This window comes from Medicago sativa, chromosome 4 (assembly GCF_051527215.1).
Source record: "Medicago sativa cultivar Bolivia chromosome 4, Bolivia_mono, whole genome shotgun sequence".
Taxonomy (NCBI): Eukaryota; Viridiplantae; Streptophyta; class Magnoliopsida; order Fabales; family Fabaceae; genus Medicago; species Medicago sativa.
In genome coordinates, this window is record NC_140752.1 from 97,196,895 (window position 1) to 97,217,686 (window position 20,792).

Below are 20,792 nucleotides of genomic sequence, written 5' to 3' on the forward strand. Positions count from 1 at the left end.
GTTGCCACTTCGTTCCAAATTTAATGTTTCGATAAATAAAATCATTCTAAGTTGATGCAAATAAATCTATGCTTGTTGGTCTAAAATCACTCTACAATTTCCAAACAAAATTTTTTATATTTATTTATGTAGTTTCTTTGATCATTCATTGGAATTTCAACTTTTCTTAACTGGGTTCAGTACATATATATCATGCATACAATTAAGTGAATCCATTAATGTTAGGTAGGCAAAGGCAACTTATAATTGCCTAAGCCTAAGCAAGCGTACATATTGAAGCGGTTGATTTTGCTTTCAACACATTATATACAATTACAATGCATTCTATTCTATAGCTGCAAATTTTAATCCTTCTAGTGCATTGATCTTCAATTGTTTGTTGCTAATCTTCCACCTCGGTGTGCAAAACAAAGCTGGGAAATGCCATAGTTATATCCCTGACAGGCACAACATTCATTTGAGTTTTGATCATGTAAATATAATTTAACAGTAAAAGATTAGAATGGAGAAAATCACGTATTCCAAAAATAATAGTAACTATGAAATTGAAGGAAACCTACTTTAGATATGGCAGAGTCATGATCTTAAGAAGAGAAGGATTCTTTGCTGCATACGCTTTCCACTCTTCCATATCAATCTTCCCATCTCCTTTTGAGTCAACCTCCTCCATTGTCTAAAAAAGATCAGGCCAAGAAGTATAAGAGATAAGAATTAAATTGAGGAAACTATAGAAATTGAAGGCGGATAAATGTATGGTTTCATATGGTTAAGAACCTTTTCCACAATGGATTCAACAATATCGTCTGAAACTGTAACTTCTGATTCAGTCAAAGTAGCCAAGACCATCTCCTTTAACTTCAGTGTGCCATTATGTACAAAAAAGGTTCATAAGACACTCAAAAAGTTACAATGAAATGCATAAATGTAACTATAGTCTATAACTACTAAAGTTACATGAGAAGGAGCATTCATACAAAAAACAACTACTTCCTCTGTCCTTAAATATAAGACCATTTTGAGATTTTAATGTCACTTTTTATAGGAGCATTTTCAAATTTTCAACTGCATTATTTATTTCTTTACTAACATATCCATAATTATGCAATCTTTATCTGAAACATATAATAAATACTATGATGAAGACATAAATTGATTCTGTGCAGGTTTGGTTTTGGGGGTAGCATTAGCAGAATAACAGCAATTCACCGTGAATCCAAACCCGCACTCTATCTCCTAAAGGGTAAATTAATACAAATTGTTAACAAATTTAATTCTACTGCCATGTGATTTTGTCAAAGCTGCATTACTCAATCCTAAAGTGAAAATGATGAACAATGGAAAGGTTAAAGGACACTCACCTCGCTATGCTCAATGTATCCGGTCTTCCCAAGGTCAAACAGTTTAAATGCAACTGTAAGAACAAAAAAAAATGGCACTGTCAAGCTCTCATAGAAATGACTGAATGTTTGACTTTTCTGTTACACGATTAATATCATACATTCAATTTTCTTCTCTTCAGATGTCTTTGGATGAAAAATACTTAGTGAGCGAACAAATTCTCCAAATTCAATTACTCCGTTACGCTTAATATCAAACATATCAAATACCTGCATTCAGTTTTCTTAGCTTGCAACATCATATCATGTATAGTAAAATGATTGTGTTAGCATAAAGTTAATAAAGAAATACAAATCCACTATAAAATTTCATTTAAAACCATGAATTTCATCCATGTTTCAGAGATTTTTGTTAATCTTTATATCCATAATTACAATTGTATGAGGGTTCATTAGCTGAATATAAATAAATAAATGACTAACTCAGAGTATGTATAATGTACCCTGCTTGCAAGTAGATTCTGCTTGCTCTTATTTCTGAAAAGTGCGAGTTGGAACTCCTCCTGCAAATAAATTGTCTTGACGAATTTAGCGCATATACGTAATGTTTTATAAAATTATACAACTCAAGTATGATGACAGTTAGGAAAATAAATGAGTCGCAGTAATGTCAAAAAAAATGCAATATCAGTTCATATAGAGAGAAATATTTGGAATCAGTCTTTAGCAGTTTGATTTGTACTACTAGTACCAAAATAAATTTACCTTGTGAATGCAGCCATCATCAATAATTGAACTACTTAGTTTCTTAAACAAGTCAAGTAAAGCCTCAACCTCATTCACAGTAACTGTCAAATGGTAAAGGACATTCCAAATCAGAGTTAAAACCACAAGAAATCTGACATGTATAGAACTATAGCAGCGGTAATCATATATGAGCCTGTTTGGTTTGAGCAAATGTTTTCTATTTTTATTTTCTGTTTTGAATTTTAGTCACTCATGGTTCCGTGAAGAGAGATTCAATTGAGTTCAAATATGTATGTAGAAACCATACTTTAGATTGAAGATGTGTCTGGTGTCAGACACTAACACAATACAGAAATGTATGATTACATTCATTCAATTATGTCAATTTTTTCAAATTATTATCAGTGTCTATGTATTTGTTTTCGTTCTTCATATGTAGTTCAAAATAACAAAAATATAGAAAGATGTTGACTTTTGTACTTACATGATGTCTCCAATGCAAGAATGGAGGATTGTTCTTGCTTAGTTTTTGGTTTGCCTTTCATCAAGCAAAAACAGCTCATTGTATAGAATTAGAATCAGTTCAATTCAAAGAGTGCTGCCTGACACAATAGGTAGGACCTGAAACACCAAAATCAAATAACCATTGAAGCATTGATAAAAACTTAAACAAGATTGTTTAAAGTCAACTCCTCACTACTGAATTCTTCAAAATAGTAAAATACAAAGATCGAGTTTCTTTTTAACCTGGTTGTAAAATATATCAATTACAATTATATGTTTATGAAAGTCAAATCTGAGTAATGAAGGATTGATGTGTTATATATGATTATAAGATGATGCATGTATTAGCAATTAAAATATATTGTAAAATAAATTGTGTAACTAGTAGAATAGAAAGTAGAAACATATAATCTTATGTTATTAGTGAATGAAAAATGGAGCTTTACATGGATGTGTTGTGTATATTAAAAAGATGACTTACAGAAATGAGAAGTTGGTGGTGGTGTCCTTCAAAAGTACACAGATCGATATTCAGAGGGAGAAAGAAGTGTCCACTTTATAATTAATTGAAACCAAATTTTCAAATAATGAAATCATTTCACACAGACATACACGTAACACAACCAAAGGGTTCATTTTTTTTAATGAAGCTGATGAAACAAAACAAAACTTGCCACAACAATGCATTACAACAAAAAAATGACTTTATTGTATTAAATATATTATTTTTTTTATCGATAAAAGTTGCTTAGATCAAATTCGTCGTTCTCTTCATTAATTATATACTCTAAAATTAGGTGGAACGAACAATGCAACAAAGCAAAAACTTGATTCATATGCGTGTATCGTGTTTTTTTTAGTGGCGATTTACACCCCAGCGTGCGTGACTCCATTATAATTGTGTATTTTTTCCCAGGCGTTGTGGCTGCACATGTTTGTAATATGTAAAAAAAGTAATTATAACATTGAAAGTATTCTTCAAAAAAAAAACATTGAAAGTATTAATTCTTACTAATTGTTGCGTCCAAAAGAAAAAGTTATGTGTAATATTTTGTATGATTATTATTTAGACCAAGGTACTTTTGCTTTAGACCAAAGGTACTTTTGCTTTTAGAAGTTTAGACCAAGTACTTGAATGTGTTGATTATTATCGTAGAATATTATTGGTCGGTGTTTGTTATAAACTTTATAAATAGCTTTTCTCTCGTAGAGTACGGCAGTCTTGTTAACATAACAAAGTGTGTCTCCTTTGACGTTTCTACCATTAGAATCTTCCATGTGACACTCTAAGATTTAAAATGTTTAGTGAAGCAACGATTCTCTTTCCTGTTTTTCGTGTTAGAAGTCCCATATCGTATAAATTAAAGTGCTTGATGTGGTATGTAACTCATGAAGTTCTCCTATCTATTGGACTAGTCTTTTGGTTTAGTCTATTTTCATGGGCTTAAATCCTATCAGATAGTTGTTTTTTTTATTTGTTAAATGAAATAAAACATTTGTCAACTCATCATTTGAATTGAGAAAGCTTGTGACGATGTCCTTATTCAGTTTAAGTGGCAGTCTATCTCAATATGTTTGGTCCTCGCATGAAAGACTGGATCTGAGGCAATATGCAACGTGGCTCGGTTATCACATATAAGTTCCTTGAGTAACTGCTTCAACCAAATGAGCTCACATGTTACTAGTGTCATGACCTTATATTCGACCTTTATGCTCGATCTTGCAGTTACATTTTGTTTCTTACTCTTCCAGAATATCAGGTTTCCGCCAACAAGTACACAATGCCCAAAAACGGATCGCCTATCAACGGATGAACTTGCCCAATCAGCATTTGAGCCATCAACTATCTGAGTATGTCATTTATCCTCATAAATGTGGCCTTTTCCTGAAGCACCTTTGATGTATTTAAAAATCCGAATTAAAGTATTTGTATTTTCTTGACAAGGAGGATTAAAAATTGGCTTACCAAACTAACTGCAAAGGAAATGTCAGTACGAGTGACTGTGAGATAATTCAACTTTTCAACTAATCTCATATATCTCCCTTGATTAGATTGATGTTTGACATTTGGATACATATGAATATCAACTGCCTTGACATTCAATATTCATGTTTTTTTCAATAATATTCATAACATATTTCCTTTGTGAAATTACAATACCATCCTTGATTTGTGCTACCTCAATACCTAAAAAGTAACGGAGTTTAGCAATGTCCTTCGTCTGAAACTCATTAGGAAAATGTTATCTTAATAATCGTGGTTGACTCTAACACAACCTAACAAAACCGGCTTCCGATGTGAGAATTGCCCCCACTTATAAACATATTGTCAAATCATCCCCCATCTTACGTGGGACTCTTTAAGACACCTTCTCGCGTCCAAGACTGAACATCTGAAGTGTGAATATAAATGTTGGGTGGAGGCTCTGATACCATGTTGAATAAGAGAGAAAAGAGAGACCTATAATGAAAAACATGTGTAACATTATGGAAGGGATTAAGTTGCCCTTACTTACTATTCTCACGGGCTAAAAATTAATTTTAGTTTTCAAACACTAAATTAGGTCCTATGGTTTTTTTTTTGAAAGACTACCCGTTTGAATTGGTTTAATTTTGAGCTTATGCAAAATAACATATGCAAATAAATAAGCTTTTACATATATTATTCATAAGCTTGTCATGGTAGTTTATGAAGAAAAAAAAAAGTCTATGAAGATACAATTTGCATTAAGTCAGTCCTCGTGAGCATAGCTCAATTGATAAGGACAATGCATAAAATATGCAAGGTCCGAGGTTCAAACCCCGGCCACCAAAAAAAAAATCAACCCAAATGAGCCCTAAAATGAGTTTTTAATTAAAAAAAATATTAATCTGTATATATAGATGGTGTAAAATTTTGTTCAATCAAATCATATCATAATGCCACATATTTAGATCGGCAATCATCAACTTGATGTGATTTGATTAAATGCAAGTGTAAAGAGTTTTACACTCCAACATAAAAATAATCTTTAAAAAAACATTTTTTTTTGGTCAAAAATATATTTCACATTTTTTTCAAAGAAAAAAAATATTTAACTTAATTTTTTTTAAAAAAAAAAAAGAGAGAGAACATGTAGTATAATTTATTTTTTCCTCAAAAAAAAAAAATGTGTCTGATTTTCCAAATAATCCTTTTTTTTTGTTGCTTGTTTTGGGTTTTGGCCTTCGAATTTCCGTGCCTGGATTGGTTTCATCAAAACCCTTCCAGTTTCACAAATTGAATCACAATATACGATTTTGGTTCCTAAATTACTTTGCCGTTTTTGGAATCGATAACGCGATTCTGAATGGAATCAGATTTCGAGACGAACGATGATATGCTGACACTCTCACAGGATCCATTTGATGATGCCAACGACAATGTAACTTCCTCTTATCGCTCTCTCTTTCTTAATTCATATCAATTTTCACTTCTTAAACCCTTATTCATTGCTGTTTATGGCTTATTCAAATATTATGTAAGCAATAAGCATTCTTAAGATTAGTGTTGTGTAATTCGTAACAGGATAATTTGGACGTTGAAGGGGAAACATGTGGAATATGTATGGATATGGTTATTGACAGGGGAGTATTGGATTGCTGTCAGCACTGGTATTTCTTCTATTTCACCCCCCCTTTTTATTCAATCTTCCAACCTTACTATATACATTGTGGATCGTGTCTTACATATTGATGCTAAAATCTAATTGTGTCAATATGCGGGCTCAAGTCGTCGTTGGACTTGCTTTCAACTGAATATGTTAATTTCCTTTCCTTCATGTTTCAGTGTGCTTGTTGAAATATGAATATGATATTTTTTGGATGGTTCATTTGTTTCATAGGTTCTGCTTTGTATGTATTGACAACTGGGCTACCATCACTAATCTCTGCCCACTTTGCCAGAATGAGTTTCAGTTGATCACTTGTGTTCCAGTGAGTCATATAAATTTGCGGAATGCTGCTTTTATCTTCCTTCATTTAATATAACTCTTCAGGTTACAATTGAATTTCCCCATGTTATTTATTCTGTTTTGGACCATGCATTTTGCTGTTTTGATTACTATTATGGTCTAACTTCTATGCTATTTATTCATTTAGTATCTTGTAAATACTATTGAAATTGGGTGTATGGCTAATTGTATCAAACTCATAACTGTGAAGGTATATGATACCATAGGGAGCAATAAAGTTGAAGATGGCTCATTCCTCAGGTAAGTTACCGTCATTTTGTTTGTATGAAAGACGACCAAATTTTTAGTATTTATTTATCCTCATATATTACACTTGGTATTTTCAGAATTTGTGTTTAAGTTGAAAGTCATGAATTTCAGAAATTTGCACACTTATTTATTTCTAGACTGTATCAACAACAACAACAACCAAGCCTTATCCCACTAAGTGGTGTCGGCTACATGGATCAAATTACACCATATAATGTTCTATCTAATCTCTAGATCTTTCTTAATAGTATCAACTTACTCAATTAAAAGAAAAATAGTTTACAGTTTTATCATTTAATTTTGATTAATGCTTTACAGTTTTGTCATGTTTCTGTGGGGGAAAAAAATGTATAACCTTTTAACCTTTTTCCTTCATGATTGCAGAGATGATGACTGGTCGATTGACGGGAAGAATAACAGTCTGTCATTTCCCTCTTACTACATTGATGAAAATGTAATTTTTTCTATATGTAAAATACAACTTTAGAATACTAGTACTAGGCAAAGAATGTTGATTCAGATTGTTGCAACCTGGATTCCAGGATTTCTTGTGTTTTTGGATGAGTGCATATTTTATATGCAGAGATCTTTTGATTCATATCATAAGTTTATTTCTTGTGTTTTCTCAATGTTAATACTCTTTTCAGATTTCACACACTCTTTCCAGAGTCATGCAGGAAGTTTATAGTTGTGTGCAAATACATATCTGATCATATAACAAATACGAATCTGATGTGAAAAACACATGTCATAATTGATATGGTTTTATCTATCGTAATATGCTTATTGTTTTAGTATATTTACATGGTAAGAGGTAATGGTGAGACTGAACAGGGTTAAAAGGTAAATATAAAAAATAAAGAACACATATTTACTGATTAAAAAATCTTTCACTGTATACGACTGTGACCCCTAAACAGTTATTTGTATTATTGATACTGTAACTACATATTGACATGTACCTTTTCGTTGGGTGCACCACAAGCAACTATTTTCCTAATTCTTTAACTCAGTTACTTAATGCTTCTCTAACTTCCTCGACGCTTTTAAATAACAAAAATCCTTGCAGCACTTGACTTTGTTCAGGTCAATACTCTTTAATTGTCCTTTTCAAAATTAATGTATAACACTAATCCCTTGGCATTTCATCATTTTGTAGGCAGTTACTTGCTTGGATGGTGATGGCTGCAAAATTCGAAATGGATTTGCAAGTGTTGAAGAAGATTCTGGTCTTGATACATCGATTGCTTGCGATTCATGTGATCTATGGTAAGAACAAGTGGATGGATTAGGTTAGGAAGTTTGTAAAATCTTTTTTGATTCAATATGTCTTTGAGTTGATTGGGTAAAATTTATTGCTTTATATCTATGGCATTGTTAGAGTTCATCCACAAGAGCCATTTGGCAGAATTTTGTTTTGCATTTCTCAGCTTATCAGAAAATTTGCAGATTGCCTTGATCATAAGTTCATAATAAACAAACACTAATAGATGGACAGTTACGTCTAGAAGGTGGATCAGGAATATGATGCAAGTCATGGATACAGTCAGACGTGTATTTGCATAGTCAAGACGACCCTGACTTTGTTAAAGTGTGGCCATGAATGACCAACTCATTCTAATTACACAGTAGATTACAATTGTAAGAGAGATGGTGTTAATAAAATAGTAGAAAAAAGCTTGTGCAAGTGTTTTTTTACCAACTTTTATGGGTGTCAAGGGAATCCGTTAATGAAATTATCATAAGGATTTTTGAAGAAGTACCCTCTGATTGTTGCTTTACCTGCAAATTGACAGGTATCACGCCTTTTGTGTGGGATTTGATACTGAAGGTACATCTGACAGTACGTGGTTATGCCCAAGGTAAGTTGAATTTGTCAGTTGTTCTGTCGGGTATTTTGTGCTTCTAATTACTTCCTTTTATAACGACCGTTGAAGTTTTGCACAAACATTTTATGCACAAATCCTGCAAAAAAATTTAATCGATCACTCACAACATTTATATCATAAACCGGTAATAAAGAGTAACAATGTAATATCAATCAGAAAACAGCAGAAGAACAAGTATGAAATTCATTTGTATTATTTACTATTTGGTATTGCTGTTTTATTATTTATCTTTGATCTTGAATCTCCACTTGTCCTATTTGTTAACATGCATATATAGTTCATATTGGCTTCTAGCATTAGCATATAAATAAAAACATAAGACATGATAAGTTCGAACTGTTAATCTAAGTTTTTTATTCAGTATGGGTTTCTAAGGGCAGCCCGATGCACTAAAGCTCCCGTGTACACAGGGTTCGGGAAGGGGTCCCACCATTTTGGTGTATTGTACGCAGTCTTATCCTGTTTTACACAAAAGGCTGTTTCCAGGACTTGAACCCGTGACCTTTCAGTCACGTGACAACAACTTTACCGTTGTGCCAAGGCTCCCCCTTCAGTATGGGTCTCTTATATAAAAAAATCCGGTTATATACAATAATATATAATTCTAAACAATAAACAAGAAACTATTTAATATGTGGTTAACAATCAAAAGAAAGGAAAAAAGTTTTAGTTATCTGAATGTTGTGCTAAACAACATATTGATAAGCCTGTATCTTATTATTGTCACCTACAAAATTCCCAGGTAAACTTCCTTTTGATTGAAACATGAGCATGTGAATTACTTTCCCCGTATCAAAATATAAGCAAAATTAACGACTTACACACGTATTAGGATAATTAGTTATTCACATTTCCTCTTGTTAATTTCATTTAAAACTTCAACTTCATTACATAAATCACTCTCCATCTCATTTAATTGCTTAAAAATTGTCTGCTGATGCCTGTATATTGTATCTTGTTTTGTCCTATAACTATTCTAATTCGGGGTTTATTTTAGATGTGTGGTTGATGCAGTTTCTAAAGAAACAGATGGCAATTCAATAAAGGGGGCTTCCCTGGAATTTAACCCAGATAATACTAACAGTGAATGTCATGCCGGAATAGTGTCTGTGTCCATTGCTGATACGGGAGAGACAGCTGTGGTTGTCTCAATGGTTGACCGAAACAAATGGATTCCAGAAACAAGTGAGAGAGGCCTATTGCCTCCTGAAGTTGATGGGGATCTGTTGAATGAGCCATGTAAGTTAATGTCGGACACAAATAATCAGCTGCAGGCAACAGAGAAGACAACTGTGTCACCGATCATGAAGGGAGAAGAACTAGAGCTTTCATTATCACACCCAACTTCTAAATCCTTCGTGCATAGCGATTTAAAGGAAAGTGATAATGGAACAAGACGTGAACCGAGTAGCTTTGATGGAACCAAGTTATTTGATGAGTCCAATGCCAAAACTAGTCCATGCAAAATTGAATCTGATATGGGTCTTCATCTTGGTTTATCGGTGGGCACTTTTTTAACTGGTAAACTGTATTACATACCCTGCCTTTTTGTTAGCTTCTAAAACATATCATTTAAGTTTTTTTGTGTGTGCACTCTACAATTATGAGGTAGTCTGATTGTCGTAGTCTTAATGTACTTCTAGTCGATAATGTGGACAAGAGCGAATCAAAAGATCAAGCAACTGATCTCCCGTGCTCGATTCCAGAAGACTTTCCTTTGGAAGGTAATGCACCATTCTGAGAAATATGGTTCATTTTGCTTTCTTTATTTTTAGGCCACTCTTAGACTGGGAATCACGAGTGGATCATATTGGTTGTTTAGAAGCATTTGAATTAGTTTTATAACCTTATAATGTCATTAATAAAATGTTCTTAGGAGATAAACTCGAAATCAATGCTTGTGATGACAGTGCCAGAGTGGCTGGTAGAAAGAGGAAGCATTTTGATTACAGGTAATATTTCATTTAAATCTAATATCTTTTTAAGATGGCTGTGCTCCTTAGTCGTTGTGACTGTTAAGAGGATTGTGGGAGAGAGGCAGAGAGAATCGACAGGAGTTGAATTTTATTACATGAGAAGTAGAGCAAGCCACTTTTACAGAGACTATAATCACTTTCATAACAATAAAATAAATGGTTGAAACTGCAGAATTTTGAGGGTATGCAAACCTCCCTGTCCAAAGGCTTAAAAGTTAACTTATCAATTGGATATCCTCTCCCCTATCCCCCTCCCACCTTCATTTTTGTTTCTGATAGGTTTCCCTTCCTTTCTGCCCTCCTCATTTATTGAAGGTTATTACACCTCAAATCTCTCCGCTCCCCCTTGTCTATAATTCCATCACGGTCTAGCATTGACATGCCTATATGAATGCAATAAGCTTATAGTTTGAGGCACACTTTGCTTTAGGCCTAATTTTTTTTATTCTAGACGGAAGGTTCAAGGTATCTGATTAGTTATTAATCAATCACCCTGCAATCAACTCTTTTTTTGACAAAACCCACAATCAACTCTTAATTAACAGGAATCAGTTACTCAGAATCAGAATCAAGCCTCCAATTAATCATACTTTATTTTAGGATTTAATGTGTCCTTAATCCAAAAGATTTTCCATAGTACTTCCTATTCTTAACAGTTACCAATATCAACTAATTCCAGTTTCTAATCACTACTTGGATCTGTTTATTTTCTGGCAAACCTATATGCGCTGTTCCACAGAAATGTATATATTATTCTAAAGCCTAAGAGTTCTAAACCCAATTCTTATATATAGGGGCTTCGTTTTAGCTCCATGCTTGCCTTTAGAAGTGTGTGGTTATTCCGTTATTAGCATAAAATATCATTACGAAAGTTGTGCTTCTGGATGGAAAATGGCAATACAGGATAAAAATTTAGAGTATTTTGAATCTTGATTTTTCTTAGTATTCACAACTCATGAGACAAGGAAAAAAGCACTGGTGCCTAGATATTCTTCGTACTCAGTGTGTAAAAATTGAAATACTTCTGTCACCCTTCTGAACCTTGCATCGATCATTTTAGATCTTTAAATCCATATTTCGTTGAAATAAATTTGTTGGTTGCTATTTGTTATGTTAAAATTATGACTGCTTTTGATTATCCATTCCTCCAATTTTTTACTTGATATTACAGTCATGAGCAAGTTCGTATAAAAGTTGAGGATGAAGATGCCAACCCCGAACTATCGGTTGAAGCTTCACAAAAGAAAACCAGAGCAGCTGCTAGTCAAATGTTTAGAGCTAATGACTCGGTCTATTACAGTCATGAGCAAGTTCGTATAAAAGTTGAGGATGAAGATGCCAACCCCGAACTATCGGTTGAAGCTTCACAAAAGAAAACCAGAGCAGCTGCTAGTCAAATGTTTAGAGCTAATGACTCGGTCGATGTTCAACTTTCTGACAATGCTAAGAAAAGTCCCATTTTAAAACATTCTCCAACAAAGGAGATTGCAGCATCAGATATAATGAATATAGTTAAAGGGACGAACCGTAAGCTTTCCAAGGGACTTGCTGACACTAATGCTAATAAAAAGTTAGCTGAAAAGAAAGAAAACATGACTGGGTTGAGGGTGAAAAAGATTATGAAGAGAGTTTCTGATGATGGAGAATCATCCTCACTAGTCCAAAATCTAAGGAAGGAAATTAGAGAAGCTGTCCGCAACAAATCCTCTATAAACTTTGAGGAAAACCATTTTGATAAAAATCTTCTCGAAGCCTTTAGGGCTGCTATAACAGGGCCTAAAACTGAACTTGTAAATAAGTTATCCCCTTCAGCTCTGAAGGCAAAGAAGTCAATGTTGCAGAAAGGAAAAGTACGTGAAAATCTAACAAGGAAAATTTTTGGGACATCCAATGGTAGAAGAAAGCGTGCATGGGATAGGGATTGTGAAATTGAGTTTTGGAAATATCGTTGCATGAGAGCTTCAAAACCTGAAAAGGTCGAAACTTTAAAATCAGTTCTTGATCTTCTAAGAAAAAGTTCAGAGAACCCAGAATCAGAGCGAGCTCCCGAATGTCAGGCCAAGAATCCAATTCTTTCCAGATTGTATATAGCAGATACATCTGTTTTCCCACGGAAAGAGGATGTCAAACCTTTCTCGGAACAGACTAAACAAAATAATCCGTCAGCAAAAGGACCAAATCAATCTGTTGATGACAAGACTATTAAAGCAACAGAGGTAAATAATCTCTTATCAATGACCAAAGTTTGTTTATCTGAGAAAAAAGTAGATAAGATTGTACGTGGTCCAGCTGGTAAAGTACAATTAAGCAGTCACTCAGGAGGGGCATCAGTTTCTTCTTCAGCTGGTGCCAAAGTTGGCACAAAGGAATCTGGCCTTAAATCTGATTCTGTGAAAGGTGATAAAAGAAAATGGGCCTTGGAGGTTCTTGCGAGAAAAACAGCTGTTGCAAGTAAGAACACAGCAAATGAAAGTCAGGAAGACGATGCAATTTTTAAGGGAAATTATCCTTTGCTTGTACGTAATTTATCTGATTAATTTTTTTATGCAATTGTTTTATTACCTTTGTTGTTGGTGTCACATATTTATGACTTTTCATTTTTTTCTCGATTGTGAGTAGGCCCAATTGCCAACTGATATGAGACCGGTGTTGGCACCTTGTCGCCACAATAAAATTCCTGTATCCGTGAGGCAGGTAAGCTGTAGCTTTAATTTCCAACATCAAGTTACATGTGTTATAGTTGGAGAAGAAAACTTGAGATGAAAATAGCCAAACACTTTTTTTGTTGCAAAATATGTCTAACTTCTATCCTTTTGGTGGATCCTTAGGATAGATATCCCTTTCTGCCGACTGCGAACTAATTTAGGGTCCTTGACAGTTTAGAAGGAGGGAGGGCTTGGGAAAAAAAAGGAAGGAGGAAAGGAAGAAGTAAGAAAGGATGGACCCCCCAACTAGAATGGGGAGTTCGTTTTCTTCATAATATAAAATCACCCTAATTTGGGTAACTCAAAAAATGTATTGGGGGATAATTTTGGAGGGTTTAAAAAAAATTCTTCAAATCATCTCCATGTTATAATACTCTAAAATTTAAAAATATATTAATCAACAGTGTTCTTTTCCTCTCTCTCTCTCTCCCTCCCTCCCTCCCTCCCTCCCTCCCTCCCTCTCTCTCTCTCTCTCTCTCTCTCTCTCTCTCTCTCTCTCTCTCTCTCTCTCTCTCTCTCTCTCTCTCTCTCTCTCTCTCCCCCTCTCTCTCCCCCTAAAGCCCTCCCCTGCAAAGTCCCAAACAGAGCCTTGGCTTTTACTTTTAGTTCTATTCTGTTACCAAACCACAAACACCTGGTTGCTACTGAATTTTCCATCGTTGGCTTAATCCCAGTTCCATTGTTGGTATCAGTTGATGAGTTATGCTGCCTGAAGTTCCTCATAAAAAGAGTATTAGTTTTTTTCTTTCCTTTTCTAGAGAGTATAGGTAGAGTTACACTTACAAATTTTGAATGTTTGCCGTATTTCTGCTCTCTTAAGAATTCGTTACTTTTAATTGTTAAAACAGACACAGCTGTACCGCCTGACGGAACGCTTATTGAAGAACACAAATCTGCCAATCATTCGTAGAACTGCAGACACAGAGTTGGCTGTTGCAGATGCTATTAATATTGAAAAGGAGGTTGCTGACAGATCAAAAAGCAAGCTAGTTTATCTGAATCTTTGTTCACAAGAGCTACTGCATCGCACAAATAACACAAAATCCAACATAAACACAGACACAACTCTACCAACCTCATCATCACCCTTGCAAACTGATCAATCAGAACTAAATACTGATGATCTTTTGACTGACCCTGCAGTTCAAATAGCGTTGAAAAATGCTGGTTTGTTTTCTGATTCACCTCCAAGCAGTCCCCACAAGAACAATGAAATATGTAATGAAAAGGAAGTGTCAGGGCCTGATGATATACTTGAACTAGAATCTCATCCCGAGCTGGATATTTTTGGTGATTTTGAGTATGATTTGGAAGATGATGATTACATAGGTGCCAGTGTTACAAAGATCCCTAACCTAAAAGAAGAGCAGAGTGAATCAAAAGTGAAACTCGTTTTCTCCACCACGAGCTTGAAGAAAACAAATAATGCTTTGGATAGTGCAGACTGTAAGGGGTCTGAAAACAATGAAGTGCCAGGAGGTGCCTCTTGCTCACCAAACTGTCACAGAGATGCAGTCCAGAAGGATTCCACCATTAATGCAGAGATTGGCCAGCCTTCCGTTTCTTCTGGACTCCTACCATGTGAAGGTGCTGTTGATCCAGTTGATTCAGAATTTGAAGATTTATACGGCCCTGATAAAGAACCACTTATAAAAAAGTTTCCAGATGGTGAATTACAATCATTACATGGAGAGGGCAAGACGGAAACTCAATGCGAGAATAATGATTGCCATAAGGAAGAAGAACGCGACTTAGACAAAGCAGTAAATGGTGCTGAAGTAGGGAATGAGAATCTCACAGAAAATGTGTTTGTCCCTACCATCACTAGCAAACCTCCTAATACATCCGGGACCGATGAAAATATTCGAAGGAAGGAAGAGAGATCTGACATCCCTGCCCAGAAGTCAAACAATGAAAATCAAGTAGTGAAGAAGGTATATTGGATAATTAGGATATGTTTGGTTTAAGAAAATGTTATTTGTTTTTATTTTATATTTTTTGCTTTTAATATTCATTTGTTTTCTATTATTTAAGATTTGTGAAATCGTTAAAAGAATAGTTGTTTTCTTTACAAAAATTTGAAAATGGGACACAATACAAGGTTGCAATTTTGTAATTAAAAGTAAAATAGACAATGGAAACATAAAATGTTTTTTCATACTATACTCTTAATTTCTATTATGATTCATTTTCATTGTTTTCTTTTAAATCTGTCTAATTGCCATACTTCCTTAAATAGTACTGGTCTTTTTTTGTACAGGTAGAAGCCTACATCAAGGAGCATATCAGGCCATTGTGCAAGAGTGGTGTGATCACGGCTGAACAGTACAGGTGGGCTGTTGCAAAAACAACTGAAAAGGTTATGAAGTATCATTGCAAATCAAAGAATGCTAATTTCCTCATAAAGGAAGGTGAGAAAGTAAAGAAACTCGCGGAGCAGTATGTTGAAACAGCCCAACAAAATAGAAAAAGTTGATTCCCATATCACCATTTCATCCTCAACAAGTTTTCTTGGGTTATTGTTAGTTGTTCACCTTTTTGTTAGGTGTGACGTTGCTGACTGTTTTAGAAACTTGCTTCATCTTGTTACTGTGCACATATGTTAGATTTGACACCATGAAAATGGTGCTACATTGCGAACAATAGGGATTGATTCCGAGAAAGAATATTCGGGAAAGTTTGCTATAGTGCAGTGTGATTCATTCGCTGGTTCTTAGAAAAGAGATTTACTGTGCATATTTAGCTAAAATGGGAGGTACTCAAAGTGAAAGGTTGAAGATCTTATACATTCCTCCTCATGGCCTCTGTAGTTTTGTATTGGCAGATTCTATAGGGGTGGAATTTCATTGTCTATAGTTCTGTTTCATATATTGTTGTAACTGAATTATACAGTAATAATGCAATCGTAGAGAAAAGACCTATGTATGCTGTACCAAGAAGATAAACAAAAAAGATGAATTGCAATGGGAAGGAACTCATCCAGAACTAAGAAAATTTGTCTCACATTTCTATAACTTACGTTTGTTATCATTGTTTTCCGTTTCCTGACTTGATTTGCAATCTCTAAACCAAACGGCTTATATTAATCATCTTCACCCATAATCATCTTCAAATCCATAAAAAAAAAATAAAAAAAATAAAAAACATCATCATTTTCATTCCATCTCCATCTTCAAATCCGTAAGAAAAGAAATAACCACCTTCATTTGCTCATGAACTTTCGTCATCAAAACTGAGAACATTATACTATGAAAAATCTTGGCAAAAATAAATTAGAGTGAAGACTCAATTTGGTCTTTCACAATTTTTTCACTGTCCAATTTAGTATCTGACAAAAAATAGACCCACATTAGTCACTGACATGTTTATATGAAGGACAAATTAGTTAATGCTTTATTATAACAGAGGGGTTAATTTGTCTCTAATGTAAATGTCAGAGACTACAACAACAACAACCAAGATTTATCTCACTAAGTGAGGTCGGCTACAGTAAATGTAGAGACTAGTTTAAATTTATTTTCAGTCGAAAACCAAATTGGGTTGAGAGAAAAAGTGTGAGAGATAAAATTAGTCTTCCAGCATAAAATTAATGCTATGTAAAAAAACACAAGAAAAAACCATACTGAAAAATTAATTTTGTACTTTAAAGTTTATTTATTGACTCGACATCTCTTCATAGATAGCAAGAATATTCTTCGAGACAATTGCTTCTCTATCAACGGCCCTGCAAAACAAAAAACTATCATAAAAAAATAAAAGTTTGATGAAAGTAGGAGCTCCCTTACACACCCCAAACACCATGTAAGTCTCCCGTCCTCTCTCGTCTGCCTTATCAATAAGAATGGTCAAGCTTTGGGTACAAAGAATCAATGACTAAGGACATAACGGACGACCTCACCTTATTCTCATCCTAAGTGTTATAGGTCCCTCTGTCGACTCCTAATTGACCAACGTATTGTATTTCACCGACTCTGCGCACATCATGATCCATCCCAACAACTTTTCATCAAAATTCAATCACAACAAAACAACCCTAAGATCACCCCTAAGATAGCCCCAATCAATTCAATCCCACCAACTTTACTACTATTATGATTATCATTTACAAAAAGACGGACGATAACTTACCAAAGTTAGTTATTTAGTAATGATAGTTAACTTTGAAGTTGTCATTATATACGATATAAATATAAATTATTTATATTGACAAGATTATCAATACGTTCCTATATAGTATTTTAAAATCTTCAAGACTTTTCCATCAAAAATAGTCTTTCATTATCTCACTCTCCTAATAAGATGTGCATAGTAGTTTGCAATACGACTGTTATTATATTAGCATGGTGTTCTATTGTGTCCTTAACGTTGGATTACCCCTCTATTTTTTGTACACGTATATCAATCAATTTATTTTTGTAAAGCTATGGGAAGTCCATTTCACTTCTAGACATGTTCATATCTAAGAAAATAGAAAGTAGTATTTGTTCTGATGATTATGTTTTGGAGTGAAGATATATGTGGTCTGTATATATAAGACTCGCAGCTCATGAGACATTAATGCCCTGATTATGAACATAATAACAACATTGGATTTTTGGAGCAATATTTGTTTCTGGGTTAAGAAAGGTACGTCGGATCTTCTCGGGAGCGGAAGGGAGCCACGGCTCCCCCCAATTTTTTATTTTCTTTCTTTATATATATATACTCCTACTGCAGTGCTCACCCTGCGATTGTGAGCATCTTCTCCCTCACGAGCATCTTCTCCCTCACGGCACCCACAGCTTTACTTCCTAAACCGTCCACACCAATTCCTTCCGCCGTCGATCTCAAATTTCCGATCGCCGCAGATTCCAGTTTCAATTCCTTTCCGTCCTTAAGCTCTCGTGGCTTCTCTCTTTTGTTATCGTATCAGTTACCGTCGTCGGGATTGCGATTTAGTTTCCAGCAGTCACATTTGCGACTTGAGTAAGAGAATCAAATTGAACCTTTTGCATATTCAAAGAATCAAATTGAGTGTTTAGAGAAAAGGAGGTGAAGAAGACGATGCTTCTATCTACCTGCAAAAAGCACAGATGTAGTGTTGTGTTGTGGTTTGGGTTCTCTGTGTGTGTGTGTGTTTTTTTTTTCCTTACTTCAAAACGAAATCCGATAATTCAATCCTCATATACTCTGTTTGATAAAATTAGCTGATAGCTGATAGCTTTTAGCTGATAAGCTAGTTGATAACTTTTAACTGATAAGCTAGCTGATACCTTTTAGTGATAAGCTAGTTGAAGTGTTTGGTAAAATTAGCTGATAGCTTTTGCTTTGAATAATAAGGGTAAATATGGAAGAAAAAATAAGAAGTTAAAAACTATAAGCTCAAAAGCTACTTGAAGTAGCTTCTGAAAAATAGCTTATAAGCTCTTGAAATAAGCTATAAGCTCGTTGTACCAAACAGAGCTAAAGTGTTACCAAACAGAGCTTTTTTTGTCAAATGAGCTTATAAGCTAAAAACTAAGAGCTAAAAGCTTTTTTTTTGGGTTTACCAAACAGAGCCGTCTTTCACTATAATAATATGACTCATCCATGTTTTTTTTAATAAAAAATACATTACATAGTGGCTTGCCGCTAAGACGGTGGGAACTTGTTAGTACTCATTCATTCCCCTTGTATACATATTTTTATTTTATTGTGTTAATATTATTTTGATTTTTCTATAAAATTATATGAGCAATGCTATTTATCAAGAAAGATTTTATCAAGAAATTGTCCCGAAATTAATGTTAGCCAATAAAATCTCAGCCTGGCCGGAAATCATGGGGTGGTGGATGTTATATTTTTTTTTTTTATGAAACTTTAATAAATAAGATTAAAATCTAAGGGTGATTATTTTGTCATGTCATTCTTGAATTCATCAAGAAAATTCATTCTTGATATCTAGCATTTTCCAAATTATATATGCCTCTAATAAATTTCAATTATAATATTTTAGCTAGTATTTATGGCTCCCCCTAACATTTTGACCAAGATCCGCCATGGGGTACGATTCCAATTAAGCTATTTTATTTTGAGAGCTGATTCATGAGGCCTTAGTTTGTTTCTATAGTGGCCTTAACAAATCATTTATATTAAAAAAATCATGATTTAAGGAAAATGAAACTGAGTAGTAGAAGAAGATTGAAATGAAAGCATGACTTCCTGCTTCTATATATTGGTTCAGTGTTCACTGATTAATAATGGAATCAATTTTGTATAGAGAGCTTCTCCAAATCTGTAAGATGTTTTACTGACATGAGATTCTCCTTGGTGGGTGGGTGCTCCAACCACATATCCTCTGCCTATTAAATGCGTAAACACATGCGTATATATATATACCAAGCGGTTGCAGAATAGTCAGTCCCACATCGCTAGTTTAAGAAAGCAAGTGAGCGGACGGGAGATATAAAAGCAGAAGCAAACTCATATTTCAACTCATACCTTTCTCGGCCTTTTGGCTAAGATCAAGTGTAGTATCTGTTCTTATCAGTTTAATATCTGATATGTGGCCCAATGGGTCACATGATATTAAATTACTTTTTTGAGGGGGAGAAGCCACTTCAGTAGCTTGCTATTGGGCTTCTCAAGTGTCGCCTATGTGTTGCACTATTGCATGGGCTGGCGCACCCCACCAATACAAGTTTAATTTTTTTATTATTGTTGGGTCTTATGGTCCAAAATATTTACAATTTACCTCTCTTATAAACATATGTTTCTTAAAAGTCTTTAAAAAATAATATCTAAAATATTAGACCAGTATATTTTTTTTTTTCATAGTAAAACTAGTTACAAACCTGTGTTTCGCACGGGTTGAATTACCCATCTTTAAAAAAAAATTGTTAACATTGCTATTCTTCGTAAATTTGAGAACGAAGGTCGCATGCTTCGCACGGGTTGAATAATCTATTTTTCAAAATTTTGGCTGTGAAGGAGAAATTTGTAAATTACAGTAAATTATTGTCATTCATAAATTGTATTGTGAGAATTATGTGACTGTAATCAGGCGCAATTACCACCGAAATACAAAACCATAGCTCACACTATCCACAGACCTGCAAAGACTCAACCGAGCAAGCAAACAACACCAGCCCAACATAAGGAAAAAACGCTGCATGCCTTACTGATGCAGCGCAGCAGCCAAAACAAAACACCCAGTAACAGAAAAAAAGCACCCAGTAGCAGAAAAACAGGTGCTGCAATTACAGACCAGCAGCAGCCCTCAACCAAACTAACCCAACCGAAGAGTGTATTTTAACGTAATATTTTGACTATAATTAGTTAATATATTTAACCCATTGATCCTCTTTGAAAGAAACATCTTTCTTCATGTTCTAATTGTTTTGACTATGATGAATCACAATGTTCCGTATGAATA

General features: G+C 34.3%; 2 protein-coding genes and 1 non-coding gene across 9 annotated transcripts; 2 read left to right on the plus strand and 1 right to left on the minus strand.

The window, feature by feature from the left end:
• Positions 1 to 97: 97 nt before the first annotated feature.
• On the minus strand, positions 98 to 3,532 carry LOC146934328 (calcineurin B-like protein 7). Of its 4 annotated transcripts, none has more exons than XM_085706202.1 (9): positions 3,070 to 3,532; positions 2,569 to 2,682; positions 2,103 to 2,185; positions 1,841 to 1,900; positions 1,499 to 1,607; positions 1,359 to 1,411; positions 775 to 855; positions 561 to 673; positions 98 to 437 (listed from the first exon to the last, which is right to left on the minus strand). In XM_085706202.1, exons 2-9 carry the CDS (start codon positions 2,645 to 2,647, stop codon positions 383 to 385), a joined length of 633 nt encoding a protein of 210 aa, XP_085562328.1. In that variant the 5' UTR covers positions 2,648 to 2,682; positions 3,070 to 3,532; the 3' UTR covers positions 98 to 382. The 4 variants fall into 4 exon arrangements, with proteins under 4 accessions (XP_085562328.1, XP_085562325.1, XP_085562326.1 ...); XM_085706199.1 differs by having other exon boundaries at positions 2,569 to 2,705; positions 3,070 to 3,265; XM_085706200.1 differs by having other exon boundaries at positions 3,066 to 3,204.
• Positions 3,533 to 5,739: 2,207 nt separating this feature from the next.
• Positions 5,740 to 16,393, plus strand: LOC146934329 (RING/U-box protein). 4 transcript variants are annotated; one of them, XM_085706206.1, is made up of 14 exons: positions 5,740 to 5,992; positions 6,136 to 6,221; positions 6,452 to 6,604; positions 6,771 to 6,820; positions 7,214 to 7,283; positions 7,989 to 8,098; positions 8,626 to 8,691; positions 9,716 to 10,239; positions 10,362 to 10,442; positions 10,595 to 10,670; positions 11,866 to 13,210; positions 13,314 to 13,388; positions 14,248 to 15,333; positions 15,660 to 16,393. In XM_085706206.1, exons 8-14 carry the CDS (start codon positions 9,870 to 9,872, stop codon positions 15,873 to 15,875), a joined length of 3,249 nt encoding a protein of 1,082 aa, XP_085562332.1. In that variant the 5' UTR covers positions 5,740 to 5,992; positions 6,136 to 6,221; positions 6,452 to 6,604; positions 6,771 to 6,820; positions 7,214 to 7,283; positions 7,989 to 8,098; positions 8,626 to 8,691; positions 9,716 to 9,869; the 3' UTR covers positions 15,876 to 16,393. The 4 variants fall into 4 exon arrangements, with proteins under 4 accessions (XP_085562332.1, XP_085562333.1, XP_085562329.1 ...); XM_085706207.1 differs by having other exon boundaries at positions 11,995 to 13,210; XM_085706203.1 differs by having other exon boundaries at positions 6,452 to 6,542.
• A 3,461-nt stretch (positions 16,394 to 19,854) lies between these two features.
• On the plus strand, positions 19,855 to 20,049 carry LOC146934330 (U2 spliceosomal RNA). The gene has a single exon (XR_015009009.1). It is a non-coding gene; the product is annotated as a U2 spliceosomal RNA (small nuclear RNA).
• The last annotated feature ends 743 nt before the right edge of the window (positions 20,050 to 20,792 follow it).